At 35.4% G+C, this 20,838-nt stretch overlaps 1 protein-coding gene across 11 annotated transcripts in view; it reads right to left on the bottom strand.

Moving 5' to 3' along the window:
• Positions 1 to 20,838, bottom strand: part of PHF3 (PHD finger protein 3) — a 45,444-nt gene that overhangs the window by 13,730 nt on the left and 10,876 nt on the right. For 2 of the 11 annotated variants that reach the window (XM_048937848.1, XM_048937851.1), the window contains exons 2-7: positions 17,531 to 17,664; positions 15,916 to 16,071; positions 15,183 to 15,344; positions 12,348 to 14,133; positions 2,793 to 3,120; positions 1,658 to 1,835 (exon numbers count right to left, since the gene is read on the bottom strand). In XM_048937848.1, coding sequence (XP_048793805.1) covers positions 1,658 to 1,835; positions 2,793 to 3,120; positions 12,348 to 14,133; positions 15,183 to 15,324 — 2,434 coding nt within the window. In that variant the 5' untranslated portion in view covers positions 15,325 to 15,344; positions 15,916 to 16,071; positions 17,531 to 17,664. Of the gene's footprint in view, positions 1 to 1,657; positions 1,836 to 2,792; positions 3,121 to 3,231; positions 6,772 to 12,347; positions 14,134 to 15,182; positions 15,345 to 15,915; positions 16,072 to 17,530; positions 17,668 to 20,838 lie in introns of those variants that run through there. The other 9 variants (XM_048937852.1, XM_048937853.1, XM_048937856.1 and 6 more) reach the window with 6 other exon arrangements.

Genomic DNA, 20,838 nt, shown 5'->3' with positions numbered 1-20,838 from the left:
TTTAAAATGGAATTTTTCAACGTAGCATTCGTGAACCTATTAGCCATCAAAACTACTCCAATCATGAGAATCTCAGCTGCCATTTCAGGTAAAAGACAGTCTCAAACATGGCCACTATAATGTTTGTATCGTAAATAATAACAATCATATATTGTGTACGATTAAAATTATATATAAACAATATACATTTAGACCCAAACTACAATCATTTCAACAATCACTTCAAATTTTAATTTGCAAAGTTTCAACTGACTACTCATGTCTCAGCTTATGCATATATCCCTAATATACAGTAGTTAACTTCTTTTTATGAAATTAAAGAGAAAAAACATTAACTTTTTTTTTTTTTTTACTCTGGGAAAAAAAAAAAACAAAACATCTAAGACTAATAAAGACCTAGCTTTATGACTGATGGTAAAAAGAACATTTCTTCATTATTTCCTTCAACTATTGTGTGCAATTTAAAACACTTCAATACCAGAAGCATACTACTTTTTCAAGTAACTAGAAAACGACAGATTTTATTTTCCATGGGGCAGAATACGTATTTGGAACATCAGCTCTGTAATTAATGTGACAATCAGCCCTACCAAGATTATAAATTCTCTTTCCTCACTAGAAAGGCAGTTAAGACTGGAAACCGTTGTCATACTTTTACACTGTGATCTGATATGCTAGACTTATTAAGTAAAGCAGCTTTAATAATGCTTTTATTTGCTCATCTCCTCTTCAGAATTGGATGAAGAGCTAAGTTGAAACGTTTTTAAAAATAAAATGAAGCCTGAGAGTGTCAGGGGAAATAGAAATTTTCCACATGCAAGCAATATTTCAGACAAATTTCAACCATCTGAAACTACAGTCCCATAAGAGGGAAATGATAGGCAATAAACAATGCCACTATAAGCATCCTAAAAAGCAGTTAAGATTAAGACAAACTCACTGCTTATCCATTTTTATGCTAATTGCCCTAAAGAAGATTGCCAAGCCATCCAGTTTAAAAGTGATCTTCAGGTTAATTCTTACTCTGAACTCATCAGTGAGACACCCTTTTGTCACCTCTTAATTCAGTTAATACATTTTAAAACAATTCAGTGATTCCACAGATGCCGAAGACTCATTTCACTCATGCAATACGTAGTTGGAGAGGTTCTTAGCTATTCTGCGACTCAGAACTTGAATAGTACAGTATCTGAAGTCTAAAGGACACCATTCAGTATCAAATACTTACATTTAGATTTACATTTAATCCTGATACATTCAATTATTTTCTTCCAGAAAAAAAAGTTTCTGGAATGTCAGAATTGACAAACGACCAGAAAAGCAGATTTTTTTTTTAGACATGAATTCAAAGTTTGAGTTTAGGATTCAAAGACAGTTCTCATACAAAATCTCATTAGCACTGCTGCTAAGATTTCAATACCAGATCACAGGAATTCCATCTTACCATGAGCTTAAAAGAGTACTGTTTCCAGGAAGGGAGACAGGGGATGCAGGTAGGTTTATTCTGAGGGAAGATATGTACCTTTCATCTTTCAAATAAAATTTCAAATGAAAATCATTCGCAGGAATAAAACATTTAAAAATTGATACCACATAGTATCACTGCCCTTCACTGTACACGTCAGTTACAGCATGAAGTACTTTTCCTAGTCATTACCTGATTTTGTGGACTTTTCAACTACATTAAGTGACTCTTTACTATTTTTTTCTCCTTTTTCTTCAGAGGACCGCCGAGGAATTACAGCAGTTTGCGATGCTTTACGAGCAGGAACATGTTGGCCTTTTTTAGTATCTGAGTCTCTGGATTCTGTTAAGTTCTTCCCATCACCAGATTCCTGAAACAAACATTTACATGATAACATTCTACTGAATGCTGTAATGAATCACAGCATAATTACCATGCATTTTTCTCAAATTTTTAAGTATACGAGTATAGTAAACCCCCCAGAAGTACATGCACCACCATGTAATGCCATCTTGGAAGTTACTGAATAATTTCTCAAATTGCTACCAACTACTGACTGACAATTTCCTTGAAAATTGAACTGGCCCAAGGCACACCACAGGCAATTTGCAGTTAAGCTCTATGTTGAAAAACACTGTGTTTAGCTGCCAGGGAGACCAGAACATCCCATAACCAGCTTTAGTCACACATTTACAGGAAGCCACATATGATTGAAGCTTACATGTAAAACAAAACAAATAAAAAAAAAAAACCTGATTAAAGTTAAACAGAAGAGCTTACATGTCAGAATCACAGCAATGCAATAAAACAAAAAATGATCAATGATGATTAAGTTATGCTAAACATGATACAATATGTCAAAAGACTGAGTAAATTTAATAAAAAGCAAGTCACCTCCTGCTCTTGATAAGTAAAAGAAAGCAGAAAGATACTAAGTAAGACATCAAGCATTTTCTTCTAAATCAAACCTAAAGTAAGATTGTCAAAACTAAAATGCTGTTTTCACCTAGTCCCATAATACTTAAAGGATGTATGCTTTTCATAAGATAGCAAATGGACAGATGCCTAAGAAAAGTGACTGGAGTTTTGAAGGCAAAATTCACTAACTTCTTCAAAAAAAAAGATGAATAGAAAGTTCAAAACCATCTGGCTATGCTTTGATTGGAGGCTACAGCATTAGATTATGCAAGTTATGTAACATGAGAAAATCTACAGTGTATACTAGATTCAAAAATGCTTATAATGTAGTATTCCCAAACAGGGGAGGTAGGAGAAAACGCTCTACCCTCAGTAGCAAAAAAGAATTTAAGCATTAAATAAGACTCACCCGTTTGAAAATTTTGACTTTATGTTTCCCTATGTCCTCTGTCTGCTTTCCTTTTTCAGTCGCTACGTTCAGATTACAAGTAGGTCCTTGCTTTGACATCCCCGGTTTTTCATACTCAATTGCTTTTTCTTCTTTATGGCTGTCCATTTTCACTTGAGTATCCAGAACACTTTGATCCAAACACTCTGCCTTTTTATCTTCTTCAGCACAGCACTTCACACACACGTATTCTTTATCTTCTTCGCCCATCTGCTGCGCTTGAGAAAGACTCAGTCCAACACAATCACCATGAAACCAGTCATCACACCTACCACAGCCTACCATAAACCTGAAAACAAAGCAAGATACAGATTAGCACATTAAAAAAAAAGCAAGCAACAATTCAAGCAGAATGTATCACACTTGCTTTGATTTGTGCATCTCAGCAACTTGTTCTTACCTGATAAACGATTCTTTTTGTAGCTTTACATCCATCTCCAGCCTTACAACATGGTATGATCTGAGAAATGGCTGTATTTGAGAGTTTGAGTGGTTTTATTTGCCTTTTTGCAATAGTCCAAGAGAATATCACAACCTCGCTATGTAATGTAACCTGTAAGCCCTACCAACAGAATCTTTTCAGAATACTACCAAAACAAATTGAGCAAAAACAAAACAAAAAGACCAACACAAAAACCAAAACAAAAAGAAGACTCTCAAAAACTCAAAACCACTGAACAAACTTTGAGAAAACTGAAACATTTTCCTGCAGAAGCATATCTCATGTTTTCCTCCAAACTCACAGTAGAAATGTATCAGCTGATGACTTAGCCTTCTACTGCAGTAAGATATGTTTAAGCATTTTGAGAAATATAAACAGAACACAACTACTTCCAGAAAGTTTTTTTTTCCCCCCTTCTCTTTTCTTGTGAACTTGGGGTTAGGAATGTGGCTTCCAGCTAAATCTGACCTGTTTGCAGTTATTAGTAAGTTTGAAATTAGGTATGTCACTTCTGTCACCATCTTACTCCAAGCTAGTAGCTTCTTGAATCATACTTATAACATCAAAATGAGAATTGCTTAAAGAACACTTCTCATCTCACAGTCACTTAAACTGTTTCATTGTTTTTCAGCAAATGTGACTTTATACACAGCTTGCATTTCAAAGTGCAATGAAGATGACCTGGTCTAAGATAAAACCCTAGTTTCCAATGATTTTGCTAAAGCTACTTTGAAATTTCAGTAGTATTACTGGCCCCTAATTGCACTGATAGGTATAATTTCTCACAGGAACTATTTTGGAGTAAAGTGGAATTTCAGAGTTAAACAGATTATACATCAGTAGATTTGTTTCACTCAGAAGTAACTGCTTTCAAAATAATTTCTTATTAAAAAAAATGCACCTAAGTTAAGTGCTACTGATCTACTTTCAAGTGATGTAAAAGATCTCTTGCATCACCTACCTAGATTTTTTTCTTCCTTTTTATCTTTTTTTTTTTTTCCTTTACATATTATGTATCTTAATGTCTGGCAGAAAATACAGAAAGACTGCAAGTGATTGCATTATGAAAAGTGTGACTTTGTAAGTACTGAAAAATTATATACAATTTCTTCGTAAATCCCATAGATGACTGATCTGAAGTCTGTAGACTCTTCGAAGGAAGACTCCTAATGTGTACAAGCTCCTGTAAAAATGAGGAGCTGCTACTCTCTGACTTACCTACTTTGAAAGACTAAGCATATATTACAAAATGTGCTTAGAGAAATTCTCATTCACCAGAACTACAGACGAACACTCAAGGTGGTTTGAGGCCAGTACTGTACTCAAAAAACTACAAGAGATGGAGAATCTTCCTAGTCTAGCAGCATAAGTTTGAAGTGCAAGAACAGAAAAGAATCATAGCTTTATCTTCTGTCCTTACTTACCCAAAATACCTGATTTATTAAATTCAGTTGAAGTAAATAAGTTTTTTGATGCAAAGAGAGTATGATAAGTTTTAAAGCTCCAGCTGTTCGAGGAACAGGTCACTTCCAGCTTTAGTAGTCTATATTATATATATGCTGTTCACTAGATTTGAAAAAACAAAGTCTTTATAATAATCTACTTTGTGAAGAAAGCTATTTTCTCTTTTTCCTAAGCTACAAGTACATTAGTTGGTGTTAATGACAACTAACAAAAAGATCTGCCTGTCTATTCAGTTGTTTCAGTTAATGAAGGCACAGGTTCCTTCGAAGTTTGCCAGTACCTCCATCTCTTCACATACATGTTCCAGCAAAGCAAGATATAAGAATGATAACACTACTGTTACGTGCTTCTGACCCTCTCTACCACAGAAATACTGTAGTATTACAGGAAAACAAAAGAGAAGGGGTGGAAATTTGACACAAAGATGACTGCTTATGAGAGCGTAAAGCCAAATGTGATGGTATGAAATACTGTATGAATGCCTACGTCACAATTCCTATTTCACAATTCCAAGGATCTACAAGATGCTTGACATGATACATCCTGCAGCATTGCAAAAATTACTAAAACTCTGGGAATACCAAAAACTGGTTTATAAAAATCCAAAACCATTTTCTACAGAGCTGAAATAAGATCAAAACAGACAAGTATTTTGTTGTACTGATGAATGAACGCCTTCTAGTTAAAAACTGAAGGAAACTGAGAAAGCACAATCTCGAAGCTGCAAATACTACTGGAATTTTTATTAAAAACTTTTTTTTTTTTTAATTTCAGTTTGTAAACTCAAGCATTGGAAACTAATTTGTTAAATGAGCAGGACACATTGCAACTGCAGCAACCAAAACTAAAATTTTGATTTGAAAGCACAGATGAACTCAGGACTAAAACAAACAAAATGCTGCAGAACTTCAGCTTTAAACTGACAGCATGTGTAATTTGCAGCTTTGCTCACAAACTGGAAGTGGCAAAAGGGACGGATGGTTTGCGACATCAGTAAAGCACCAAATAAGCATTCAGTCTTATATCTTTATTTTCAGGTCTAGCAATAACAGAAGTGAGACTTTTTTTTTTCCCTCCCCCTTCACAAAGGCTTTACCTAGTTGGACAGTTTATAATAAAGTCCTATCCCATACTCTGAACTAGGGATTTCAGCTTCTAAATAGTTTAACCTTGCTGAACAGGAGTAATTTAAGGCAACTGAGCAGAAGAGCAGAGGCACAGGCTTCCAAGAACAAGCTGATTCCTAATAGCCCAATTTCAAAGATATTTACAAATTGTACTTTCTTGGTTTTGTTTCTACATTTTTATGCAAATAATTAAAAAAAAAAAAAAGGAAAAACTGTAAATGAATTCTGCTCAGAAACAAGTAATTATTCACAAAGAACATACACCAAGATGGAGAGACGTCATCTTAGCCATCTTAATGAAACTACTGAAGACGTAGTATCCATTTGGGTTTATCCCAAATAAGGTTTTACAATAAGGTTTCAATTGCACTGTATTTAAACACACATAATAAAGCTTCAGATTCAGAAAATAAGACTCAAAGAGAATCTGGAAATGTCCATGAAGCCTGTGCTATCAACAAAATTTAACTGTTCACAATTATCTGGCTTAAACTTTGTTATACAAAATGGTAATAAAGATAGTAGTGCTGCCTGCCTGAAAATGTCACTGTTTTCACGCTAGTCAACTGAAAGTCTCAGTTTCAAGGCTGAAAGAGAACATATGATTTTGATACAAGTAATGTAAGAAATCCTTTGTATCATAAGGCTGTATTTGCATCTTTATCGGTTTCACTCATCTGCACACAAAATGCAATTATGATTTATAACAGTAATTGTATTTGGATAACAATAGTGACAGTGCAATGCTCAAAAATTAAAAGGGGACATCAAGGGACACTGAAGCCTCGCTTGAAGGATCAAAGGTGTCCTCTTGCAAAGCTGTCAGTTGTGACTGAAGAGGTTCTGATATCTTGGACTATTTAAAACACCAAAGTTTCTGAACGCAGATTGCTTCAATTTGCAGAGCAGGAGTTTTACCCGTGTTGTAAGGCTGGAGTGGAAGATGTAAAGCTGAAAGAGAAAAAAAAAAGTGTTTTAAAATATTGTTATCAACCCCCATTCAATAGAAAATTAGAACTGCTTTTACATTTCTTCAATATAAAAACTTTTCATCATGAAAAAAAATTAAGAAGAACTGACAGGTGACAGTGGAACGTGTAACAGTTCACTGGGACCTTTACATTTTATTGTTTCATTCCTTTTAAATAATTCTTGGCAGTCTCCGTACTGTGTAAAAAGATGCACCTTCAAAAATCAGAACAGATCATAGATGAAAAGAGACAATAATTGAAGCAAACATTCCATCACCACCTTTAAGTCTGGGAGACTTCCCTTAGGGTTATTTGTGCAAATTAAATTCATCTGTGATATTAAAAAATCCCTCAGGTTTAGACCACATTTTCAAAATGCAGGGTCAGGTTTTAAAATTAATTTACATAAACTCAATACATACAACAAAAACAAGTTTCTAGAGAATCCAATCACTGTGAAATTAGATTTTAAAACTCTGGGCTACAAGTCAGCCAACATTAAAGCTGAGACATTGCATGGAAACAATTGTTTTCCCTTCAGACATTATTAGAAGAGTGATGAGCTTAACCTTTACCAATCCACTTCATTCCCATAGAGACTGAGAAAGATATTCACAGCAACTTTAGCAAAGCCTGTGTTTCACATCAGTGTAGCCTGGACTCAATTCAAAACTCAGAGAAACAAAAAGTTACAAAAAAAAAAAAAAAGTGCACAACCTTGTTACCAGATAACAAGTTTTTGTTTGTTTACCATACAAGTTCAATACACTTGATTACTGATTTTTTTCAGGTTTTTAGTCTTCTAGAAACAAGTACTGGTGGTTTTCAAAGAAACATTATCATCAGATGTCTTTACAAGGAGTGCACAGCATAGGATAAAGATACTGAAAACTCTAATTTCCTAGTTATCATTTGAGTAACTCTATTGTACAATACAAGCTCCTTTCTCATTTAAAGGCTGATTCTTTACCATTTTTCGTGTTACACAAGCCTTTCTAAAATGGAAGCAATCTATGACACTGACAATTCTATTCTGCCTGAACAGAAGGTAATTAAAAAAAAAAACAACCAAAAAACAGGCCCAAGCAACTGAAAAACCAAAATCCTTGATCTTCCCCAAACCATGAAAAAACTGGCTGCATCTCCTAACACTAACCACAAACCTGCTAAAAGCAATACTAAAGGCAGCTCCCTTAGTAAGCGGTTTTATCTACGTTTTGCATCTTGCAGAACCAGTTCTCTAAACTGAACATACACAAGCATGTTATAAAACCATGTATTTTAGACAACTAAAATGATTCTAAACTGAAAGATAGTAGATTTAGACTGGATATTAGAAAGGACTTCTTTACTTTGAGGGTGGTGAGACACTGGAACAGGTTGTCCAGAGAGACTGTGGGTGCTCTCATCCTGAAGGTGTTTAAGGCCAGGCTGGATGGGATTTCGAGCAACCCGGTCTAGAGGGTCGTGCCCCTGCCTATAGCAGGGGGGTTGGAACGAGATGATCTTAAAGGTTCCTTCCAACCCAAACCACTCCATGGATTCCTGGCTCTCCACTGGTACTGATATTAATGGAAATTCTACTAATATTGCAGCAAATTAATAGAACCTGTATTAAAAACACTAGCAATAAAATGGCACAGTTGTATGAAACACACTGGAGTCCTTAAATTTTTTAATAACATATTACAATGCCACCTTGTTTACACTGTAATTTAATTTTGCTACAGCAACAACAGCACGTGGATTTGTTTGTTTTTAAACTTTACACATAAATTGAAGTAATTTTGTATATTAGTTTTACAGAAGCTTTTTGGTGGCTCTCTGTACCCAGGAGATTTAGAATATTTTATCTTTTCTTAATCAAATTCTACACCTTTACAACTGCCTTTTACAGTATCGGTACCTTTTCCTCCATTTTCCACAACTGAAATGCAGGAAAAAAGCATGACCTCAGTAAGGAAGAATCTTGTTCTGCAGTACAAAGCTCATCTGTGAGCTCTGAGAAGTTCTAGTACTCCGACCACACAAATGGCATCATCAAATTCCAAGCAACACAAAAACAGATTTATTTAAAAAAAAATAAAAATAAAAAATAAAAAAATTACTAGAATTGTAGAAATCAAGAGGAAATTACCAGAAAGCAATTAGAATTACAGACTTCCTTTTGCTTTCCATAGTGCTTTCTAGAAAATTTGTTTAGAAACAGAAAATCGCAAGTTACGTACTAATTATTAAATTTAAGTTGGTGAACAAAGGAGAGGACCTTCAAAACTTCAGTTAAGTTTTGTCTATCTGCCTAAGAAAGAAATTAATTCAGCTTATGAATCTGAGTGTATTGAACATTTACAAGGAAAAATGGAGAAATTTATAATATGGACACAAGAAGAAATCCTCCATTAGCAGATTTCTCACAATCTGCAGGGTATCCTCTTCTATCTCTATGCCAGGAAATTCCATGTTTTTTTTTCTTCTACTATTTTTAAATATCTTCAATCCGTCTTCAGTAAAAGTAACATTTACATTTGTGATAGATCTTATTATTTCCAACATAGTTTCAGCTCACTGAGAAACTCAGGTAATAACTTTGGTCTGTAAGATCTTCATGCAATACACATATCTATATCTATATATAGATAGATAGATAGATATGTATACACGTATAGACAAATGCCTTTCATCTATATATGAATGAATCAAAATTTACAGGTGTGATGTATGTTACTAGATGACAAGAAAACATCTGACAGTACTGGAACACAATACTAAAGCCAAACAAGTTGAAAGAAATACTGCAATCAGTAATAAAAAACAATTCAAACTTTGCTCTAAGCAGATAAAACTGTGCCATATGTTATAAAAATTACTGAATATAAAGAGACATCAATTACCTGACCTGACCCAGAAAGAGTTTAGTTTCCATTTGAAAGAACAACTACTTATTTAGTTATCTTGCAAAAGTAAATCTCTGAATGGGAATCAACAGAAAACCATCAAGCAAACAGATTATAACAACCAATTTTTAAGTCAAGCACTGATCACCCAGTTTATGGGAAAGGGTGACACAAAATACAATTCAGCTATGTTGGTTCCAGCTTATAAGCATCAAGACAAGTAGAAGGCAGAATATAAACAGTTACTGTTCAAAGCAAGAACAATAATCAGATCTATCAACATTAAGAAACAGGTACAACTCTTATAAGATAAGGCATATTTTAACTTGAAAGTTTTTTTGATCATGAAAGTTACAAGGATGGACTCCTTTCCCAACCGAATCCCTCTGTCAGCTGTATAACGTAAGTCAACTTCAACTCTAAACGTGGTCAACTGTAGAAAACTGGATACAATTTTTTCGAGTTGATTCTGAAATAAAACAGCACCTCCATCCTGTGCTGTTCTTCTAGCATAGCATAGGAAGATCACAGGCAGATTACCCTGGGGCTGTGAAAGGCCTAAATAAGCATCCTGCTTGGGGATTCTCTACACAAACAAGGCTGATGAAACAATCTCTACATTCTCTCCGACCTGAATCAATTCTCCAAGCTTAGTATTATGTTAATAAGTTGGTGAGTTTGTATTTATTGCAGGGAAGATTAAAAGGTTCACGAGTCTAGTATTTTGTAGCCTAAATTTTGTGTGTTTCATTATTATGGCATATTGCAAAGTGGTAATGCACATTATTTATGAACAAGACTGCAAATTCAGCTCAACTTTTTCTACAAATAATTTGTACCACAGCATTAATAAAAATTTCTAAAGTGACCACTGAACAGAATTTCCATTGCAAATACTGTTCCATATCTTAGGCCTGTCAAACTTCGGCCATTTTAAGATACTTCTCTATCATGTCACACTTTTCTTTCTCCTCACCCCTATACCACAAACATACAAGTAAACAGAATGGGCTGGCTGACCGCACTGTTACATGAGGAAGACAAAAATCCCTTGAAATGCAATCCACAAAGTGCATTGGAGGAGGAAACATTCCTCTGGATAATTTTGATATGCTGTTCACTTGGAAATACATCAAAACTATTAAATTTATTATTTTAATATTGAATACTGAAGATGTTTGCTTGGCTTTGTACCAATTCTTAAACCGACATAAAAACGCCAAGACACTTCAGATATAAGTTCTGCTTCCCCTTCAATCCCAGCAACATCAACCGAATCAGAAAGGTTTATGAAATAAAAAAAATTAATTTTTAAAAAGTGTTAATGGAATGTGATGGACTGGTCTTAATTTTTCTGTTATTAAGTATGAGGTTCAATAATGAAAGCTTCCTCAATAGCATATCTCAATCACATTCCCTATATCTTTCTAAATTTAGGTAATACAATCTTCTGCTGAAACTTGGTTAGATCAAGACTTCTGACAAATTTTTGTTGTTGCTGTCTCAAAAAAGAAGAAAAAAAAAAGACAAAATAAAAAAAATACCTACACAACAAAACCTGACATTAAAAAGCTTGAGATACCAGTAATCACAATCTGAGAAAATTCATGACCGCTATCAACAATGACCTCAGTTGGTAATCCAAATATTATACTGTTATATGCCATTCTAAGAGCACTAAAACCTGACCATGTCAAATTGGTTCGCTGCACTTATTCCTGTACAAATACATAGGTTATATGTGTTATATCGTTAATTTTACTTCAAACTGATTAGTCCTGGCTTAAACTGAGGAGATGCCAACTGCATAAAATAAAACAGTATTACAGAGGGATAAATGGTAACAAGTTCTAATAATGTTTTTCTAAAAGAAAGCATATGAAATTAAGCTTGCAGAGCAAACCTATCATTACCTCTTTTAATAACACCAATACAGATACTACAGCTGCAAATTAAATGAGCAAAAAACAGTTACTAGATAATGAATCTAAAACATAAAAAAGTGGTAGTGAAGGAATTCTTATTCCTGGATTGACAGCACATTATTGGAACATAATGGCCTTTTTCAGTTCACTTAGTGACAGAGGGACGTCAACTTTAAATGGCAAATGAGGCTGCATATGAAAGCAATTTCAGGTATGCCTATGTGAAAGTTTCATAATGTTTTCCCAGCCTTTTCTGCTCCCCACCCAACTTGTTATTCCCCTCTTCACCTCTATGTAATACAATCCTAGTTCTAACAGCTATAAATTGTATGTATACAACCATTCAACTCTGATAGATGGTGAACCTTTAGCTTAAGGAGCATGTGGAAAGAAATGAATCTAGACCATGGAAAGCTTTGTCTGATTTCTGAGAAAAAAAGTTAGTTCAGAATACACAACATTCTGGCTGAGATGCAAACAAAACTTTCCTAGTAAAAACATATAGCCAAGCTAGTTTCTAACATTCCAAACAAAAGACAAAAGTGCATGAGGGCAAATGACACCAATTCACAGTATAACAGGCTACCATTACTAGGCTATGCTTTTGTTTGGGTACCAGCAGTAAGAAACAATTGATAAAAGGGAAAAAAAGTCCAACGATAAATAACTCTGCAGGCACAAAGCCACACACACCTGTTGCCATGTGGCTTTTTGCAAAAGCCACACTGCTTGTTGGGCACCCAAACATGTCTGCTTTCACTAGCAGGGGCATGCTCCAAGCCTTCCCTTTTAACAGTTGAAATGTTATCTGGAATGAACAACGGGGGTTCATCAAGTGAAAGACTTTTGCTACTTCTTCTCTGGCGAGGTTGAAGATTCTTATCAGTTCTTTTTGATTTGTTTTTTTCTTTATCATCCTCCTTCAGATGTTCTACCGTAGCGGCATCTTTTGCCTCTAGCTCTTCCTTTGTAGAACTATTTGTTTTTAGCACAGAAGCAAACTGGTGTTTCTGGGCTTGCTTTTGACCAAGATTTGAAATATGCCCTGGTATTGGATGCCCAGAGTGGTGGGTATCTTTAGAACTGCTTTGAGTAGATTTCTCAATTGCTTTCTGAATTGATGACTTATGCACAAGCCCAGAAGCCTGGACTCGGGGTATTTTCTTCAGCATTGTATTAGCCTGCTTTTTTACCGAGGCTGATGTAAGACGACTCTTTGTTTTCAAAGCCAGATCAGTCTGTTTCTTCCTAATTTTAACAGGGTTATTTGGATGCTGATGACTTTCTTGTTCTTCTGCATTCCGTTTGAGACTTGCTGAAGATGAACTGTGAAGACCTGAAACAGTAGAATCAGCTCTTGTTCTTGAATGCTTCACATCCTGTTGCGTTGTACTTGATTTCTGTTCAGTACCCTCAGTCATATCTTGCTTATTTTCTACTACAGATTTACTATGCCGAGGTTTCATGTTCTTTTCACATTTTGATGGAATGTTAATTTGTTTATCATCAACCTGAAATTTTAATGTGTCAGAGTCTTCTACCGTAGTACTGTTGATCTGTTGCTGTACATTTTGGCTTGTATGGTCAAGAACAGTGCTTTCTAAAATGCTATTTCCTGGGTCAACAGAAGTAAACTCTTCACTTTTCAAGTCTTTATTATCAAACTCTGTACTGTCCAGTAATTTCTCTGCTGAAGTTACAGTTTTCTCCAGTCCCTTGCCATCATCCACAGCCTCTGTTACACATTCTTTTACTGACAATCTATTTTCATCTGGGAGTTCCACACTGCAGGAACCCAATCTACATTCAACCCCATCTTCTACAGAGCCAGACAAATTGGAAAAGGTCTCATAAATTTCACTCTGATTCACACAAGCACTAGACAGATCATTAGTTTTTCCAGTTTGCCCACTTTGCTCTTCTGTTATCTTCTCCAATTCCACTGTTTTATTTTCAGCCTTTTCTTCTGAAGAAGCTTCAGAGCCCATTGAATCATTCACATCATTTGCTTCATCATTAAGTGCAGTAATTTCAGTATCTGCAGGACAAACTGAATCAACATTCCCAGACTCAGCCTTTGCAGCAATCTCTGATATTTCCTTTGTTTCTTTAGGAAGAGTACAAGATCCTGCAGAATTAGAACTTAACTCTTGGGATGTTTCCTCAACTTTTGCCTGCTCAAGGGGTTCGGACTTCACTTCATTTACCTCTTCAGGACTAGGAATACTTTTTGTACTCTGGGAAGCTGCTACTGTTCCTTCCGCCTGTCCTGATCTCCTTGTACTACGCCTAACTTCTTTAGGCTGTTCCACTTTCAGGGGTGTGGCAACATCTGCCTCTTTAGCTGGACTTCTGTCTTGCTGTTTCTGTCCTGTTTTGGTGGCAGATCCACTTTTCACAGATGATTTCTTGGTACTAGCTACGGGTGCAATATTTGAACGCTTGGCCAGTGTGCTCTGTCGCAAACTCCGGACTGGCTCTACGAAGGCAAAAAGAAAACATCTTAACTTTACTGTATACTGCTATTTGCAAACACAAGAATAACCTAGAACAGAAATGATTTAGCCTTACTTATAATACCAGGCACGAAGGGAACTCAAGTTTAGTGAAACAACTAAGTTTTAATACATTAAACAAAAACACAACAGTTTGAATCTAAGCATTTCATTACTCTAACAGCTGTTAAAATTGCAAGTAGCATATGAAAAAAACTTCTGATGAACCTCTGACGAAAAAGAATCAAAACCCACTACTTTTCTAGCACTGAACTTTATCTACTCTAAATAAAAATGACGTCTAGATAATATTGTGATTAGAAGTATAGCTGTAATGTTTAGAAGGTTTTTAGAAAGCACAATAAACGAATCTGAAAGTCAGTAACAGCCTCACTTGATGATATCTTTTCAAATTTTAACCAATCATCAATTTCACTTTTTAAAAAGGCATATATTCACCAGCTTTGTAACAGACTCTTCCTTAAATTCCCATTTTTCTATCAATTAATTTTATCTTTTTAACTCAGAGTACGCTATGGAGGAAGAAGTAGGGCTGTCAATAACTCCACCAGCTGAATAAGTTCAAAAAATCCCTAATCATAAACATTTGGCATAATCACAAATCATTACCATAAGCAAAATCATGTAGAATTTAAGTATGTAATTGAAGTAAGTATTAAGCATGTTGAGATGTCTGTATGAAAGATTGCTATTTTAACTTAATTTAAAACAAAAAGAATACACAAAAATAACAGAATTAAAATTTTTAATCCAAAATAAATAGCCATGCTAGTTTAATTTTCTAATATTGTTTGAAAATATAACAGTTTTATTAAAGAACCACACTGATTTATGTATATATACACCCTACTGATACTGAATTCTAGCTACAGTGTATGAAAAACAGCCTGTACTCTAATTCACATGATCAAATATTAAGCTTCATTTATCATGTATAAACATTAGGAAGGGATTATAAAAATTCAGTTGACCTTGAATGTGCAAAAACATGCATAACCTATTGAATGACCACCTTGTGCCATTAAACGTGGTGATTTCCTGGGTGATGCAACTGATGTTTCTTCCAGACGGCTCCTCAAATTCCGGCTGGGTACAGTTAACTCATCTTCATCAATAGCATCATTACCACTCTCTTTAACTCCTTCTTCATCCATAATATCATCAAGACCAATAACTGGGGGGAAAAAGAAAACAAAAAAGAAAAAACCAAGATAGAGCCTAAAACTTAAAATGAACAAAATGTGTTGCAGCTGTAGGGCTAAGCAAGGTAGTGAAAGAGACAGGGAAAAATAAGTAAAAAGCCATTTAAAACAAACAAAAGGGAAAAAAATGAAGATAGGCAAGACAAAAAATTCCCATGTGAGGCAGTTTTAGTGTAGAAGAAACTATGACCCAATGCTTAAAATTTCTGCAGATAGTCCTCATAGCTTTCTGGTGGACTCACATTTTTATTGTTTTTTATGCCACAGGAAGGTCCCCAGTTTTAATAAGATCAGCTGTCCCTCATTGCTCCTTTTCATTTAAGAAAAGGTGAAGAAAGATAAACAGTAGAAAAAGCTGATCCAGAAGAACAATGGACTTCAAAAACCAGAGTTTTCTCATGAGATACAATTTCGAAACTGCAAGTCCCACCCACATCACACATCTCCACCTACAACCCATTTTTGGAAGGGTATTGAGTGCAGCATGCACAAGTCTCCCAGCCAGAGTTAGAGAACATTGTCCAATTCCTATCCTCCACTAACCTGAGAAGGATCCCAGAGGTTGCTCTTGAAAATAGGTTTCCTAAGAGGCAGTCAGGCCACTGTACCAGCCATTCTCCTCACCTTCTCTAAGTCTGGTTCTGCAATGGTAGCCTCTCCTATCCCAAGATCCTATGTGTGATTAATGAATCCTGGTCCCTGTAGGATGCGAAATTTGTGAGATCAAGCCAAAGACTGAAGCAATTTTATAAAAACACATAGAAGAGTCTTACAAACACAACACAAGACTCTAAGCAAGTTACCCTATTCCTCACTATCCAGGCACTTAGGCAGAAGAATTTTAAAGGCAAAACTTAAACAACAGAAATAAGCTAATTTTTTTTTAATCAGTTGCTGACTTAAGGTTGCTTAGATTTAATGCATTTATCGTAGAAATCAAAAAAGCAAGAAACTAATAGAAAAGTTGAAATTTTCAGATTGCCTCTGAAACTCTGAATTTCTGCTTTAAAAGCTCTCATGAAGCCACTGCAATAATGAGCATTAAAAACAAACAAACAAAAAAAAGAGGTTGTAAAAGATTGCTAAAAGCCAAGCACTGATGAATAACCAGGCCTGTCAAGACTGTCATTCAACCCACAGGTACATGACAGGATGAACTAACAAAGATTTTTTTTCCAAGTTCAAAAATTAGAAAGTTTTTAAATAGCCTTTTAAAGTAAGGCTGAATTTGGCATCTGGTGAACTGCATTCTGGACCTCTGCAATTAGAAAGCTGTCAGGAGCTGAAAGCTAGAAGTTTCTTTAGCTGACAAATTACTGTCACTCATTTAATTTTAACCATCTTATTTAGTTACTGCATTGTATTACCTCTGGTTAGAGGAAAAGCATATTTCTGAAAATTACTGGCAACTCTTTTCAAGTCACGCAGCTATCTTAATGCATACACACAGATATCACACAAGCTGCACAGGACTGATAAAGCTAGTGTTACTCTACTCAACCACATGTTCTTTAATTACTTATTTACTATAAGCTACACACTGGGGAAAATGTGACACTGACTGCCTTGTCAGACTTTATTTTCTCCTTAATATCTGTCTTGGACAACAGCCAGCATTAGGAAACTGAACAAGATGGATCCTAACTCAGGCTACCCATTCTTGTGTTCTGAAAGATTACATTCCTTCAACAGCACAACACTTTGGCATCTGTTGTTTTATTAGAACAATATTCCTACAAAACTATAGAATCACAGAATCATTAGCCTTGGAAGGGACCTTTAAAGGTCATCTAGTTCAACTTCCCTGCAATGAACCAGGACACCCACAGTTAGATCAGGTTGCCCAGAGCCTGATCCAGCCCTGCCTCAAAAGTCTCCAAGGACAGGGAGTGAGCATGGGGAAGAGACCACCCTCACCTCCTTCTGACCCTTTAATGCAGAACTACACTAATACTGAAGATAATGTGACAAATAAGGACTATTCAGAAAAGTTCTGGAACAGTTCTAGAACAGATTTCACAGCTCATTAAAGCATCAGATTTTACATGTTCTTATACAAGTTAATCCAATTTAACACCCTTCTTCATTAACACAAGGGATACATTCAGATTACTATTGACAGTTTGAAATATTAGAATGAAAATATTTTCATACTTACAAGACTCTGTGCTGTAGCTTTAATTTTATGGAGTGAATTTGAAGCACAGAATCTTGTTTATTTCAAACCACCTGAGCTACAACTCAGTTACTACAGCCACGTGAGGTGGGATGAGGAGCACTCAACATAGAACCCTGCTGGGAAAGGAAAAAATGACACAGAATAGTAACAGATACAGGGGAGATGAGAAAATTGAATTATGAAAGGGAAGACGAGGCAGAGATACAGATTTGGAAAGAGGAAACCAACCAAAGCAGATACAGACAGAAAGAAATTATCTTATTAATAAATAACTAGAGATTATCTTAGTAATAAGCATGTACAGAAATAAAGAAAGAGGTATAAGTGATAGAAAATCAAGTAGGAAGAAGGAAAAACAAGAAAAAAATCATATCAGAACAGAAAAGGTGTACACTAGCATACAACTGAAGAAGCTGCAAAGAAGGAAAAAAAGGGTCATAGTCAATATACATATATATATATAAATACTGGAAGAAATACCACTATCACCTTAATATTTTGAGTGTCTCTGTTACTTGCAAAGTGTTTATATTTCCAAAACACTCTGCTGTGCCATCTTTTCATGTGTTTGACACTAATAGAATAGCATATTAAAAGTATTTGCAAATTTAAGTAAATTTTGCATGTGTTAAAACAAAACTGTGACAAATTCTTCACCAATGTATAATTGAGGCAAACAGGCCTTACTTGATGGAGGAAGGCAAGAAAAAGAGAAGAAAATATGTAAAATATCAGCAACATCTTTGAAATTATTATTCTCAGCCAAAATTAGACAGAAATATTCAAATTTTTGGCACATTTTTGACAAGGTTAAGTTTCAAGTATAGAACTGGAGTTCTTATTTTGAGGATATAAGGTCTGTTTTTTGCTTAGCTAATCACATCGAATAATGTTCCACTATTCCTGCTTTGTACTGTTGCTGAAGATTCAACTCCTCTCCCTGTTCCAAAGAAAGAAGTAAACTCTGCAGAAGGACCAACAGTGTGGAAAACTGACAGTTCATTACCTACCCCCCCAAAAAAATAAAAACACAAAAAAAAACCCACAAAAAAACATGCAAAACATCTTCCAAATTCTCGATCTGACGCCAATGCAGCAAACTCAATTTTACACAAAGGTTACTACCTTGGTCACAAGACACTGTGTAGCTTAGAGGAAGGAAGGTAAAAAGGTAAAAATATTGAAACTGTAACTCATTTTGGGTTGCAATCTAGACGTTACATTCAAAATTACTTTATATGCAAGGAAGAAGAAAAAAAAAAAAAAAAAAAAAAAGGATGTATGTTTCATTTTAGAGAAAACAGCCTGAAGTATCATCCAGCCAATTATTAAAAAGTATTTGTAATCAGAACAATCATTTTGACACCAAACATTTAGTGTGTGGTCACAATTTTAGCAGAGGTAATGCCTTCAACAGTACTCATGAACACACAGGCTAAAGCTAGAAAGAACAGACTGCACCTGGAGGAAACCTTTTCCAAGTAGCAATCCAGAGGGACAGGAAAAAAGTGCTATAGCTCCCAACAGCCTCTGCACGCTCTCGTATAGGGCCAGTCTTCCACATAATTTATTAGAAGTATTTCTGTGATAAACATACTTATAAAACACACTAGTTAAAAATTTGATTCTATTATGAAATCCAGAAACATCTCTGAATGTTAGGCAATTCAAATCCCATTCATCCTACTACACGTGTAATACACAATACATCAAACTACTCCAGTGAGTGACATCCTGAAAAACTACAGAGTTACAAGAGCTAGAAATGTCCATTTGGTATGAATACTGCTTATTTAGTCTCATTATGCATATATATTATATATGTATGCACACACAGCCATACTCAATTCAACAACACAAGATGAAAATCGCCATTCTGCAGCTGTTGATTGCAAGTCAACATCTTTGGAGATGAGTGGCAAATCACTGCATTACTTGCAATGAATGAAACCATACAATCTCTACTACAAGTGTTTTCAGTCTGATCTCAGAAGGTCATAAAATTAGTGGATAAATTTCCATATATCTTACAGCAAGAAATAACAGAACAAAACCTATCACTACGCTGTCAAACAAGAGTGAAAAGAAGGTGTTGCTCTGAAGAGAAATGTCATACCCTAAGCTTCATATTTTCCACTTCTGATTAAAGAAAAATGATAAGAAGGAAACACAATCTAAAACAAAACCAAAACTACCACATCACACACACACACAGTACTCAAACATGAAAGACAGGTGGGAGCTATTCCACATAATTAATCTGCATTGATTATTTCATTTTTGGGAGAACATTCTGCCATACAGATGATCAGAACCAGAAACACACCTACAAGTACCCTACACACCACGCTTTGAGTGTTTCATTTCACTCTTGAAAGCCTCACTTCATCAAATTCTGTCTCTTAACTGGCAAAGACAGCAGTTTGTCAACTTCTACTAGTGACACTGGGTCTTACTGCTAAAACCTATTTCAATAGGTCACAATAAGCAACTTTCATTACTACAAAGTTCCCAAGAACTGCAGTTGAGGACTAAGATTTGCCAATGGTCTGTACCTTGATTACTGAAATAAAAATCTTCCCAAGTGTGCTACAGAAGCAGAAATCTGCTTTGTTTAATCCCACAAACCAGCAACCTAACTACATCTTCGCTGTTTAGCACTCACTTTTCAGACACGTCCTGAAAGGATTTCAGCATAACAAATGCTGATTTGACCCATGCCCTTTCTATCTTACAAAAAGTAATGAAAAATTACTTCCATCTCTACTCAAAGTCATTAGCAGACCTGGAAACGATCTTTTCTTCTCCAAACACCAATCATTCAATCAACGTTGAACAAGACAACCCCATCCCATTACTTTGTGGCAACTACAGAGCAAGCTCAGAGTAGATTAAGATCAATAATGTCATCTAATTGAACAAAAAAATTAGATCCAGCACAAACTGGATAGGACAAGGCACTGACAAAGTTCCTCCTATCAAGACACAAGCAACAGATATCTATTCACATCCCCTTTGGTATTTGTCAGTGCTGACTATGATGCTAATACTCTTCCCATAAGAATCACATATAATCCAATCTATAGAACAGCTTGAACATTTTCTGTGGAAATGCCTCTAACAAGCAGCAATTGGAAATCAAACTTAAAAATCAAAGCAGCTCTGTTTCATAGACAAGTACTTAAATTGTTTAGGGGTTGTACAGCTAAGATGCTATCAGCATCCATTACATACAGGAAGATCACCACCTTGAAAAGAGCTCAGCAGTAACAGAAAGCTCACTCCAG

Source organism: Lagopus muta, chromosome 2, assembly GCF_023343835.1.
Source record: "Lagopus muta isolate bLagMut1 chromosome 2, bLagMut1 primary, whole genome shotgun sequence".
Lineage (NCBI taxonomy): Eukaryota > Metazoa > Chordata > Aves > Galliformes > Phasianidae > Lagopus > Lagopus muta.
The sequence above is the reverse complement of the archived record's forward strand: the minus strand, read 5'-3'. Positions and strand labels throughout refer to the sequence as shown.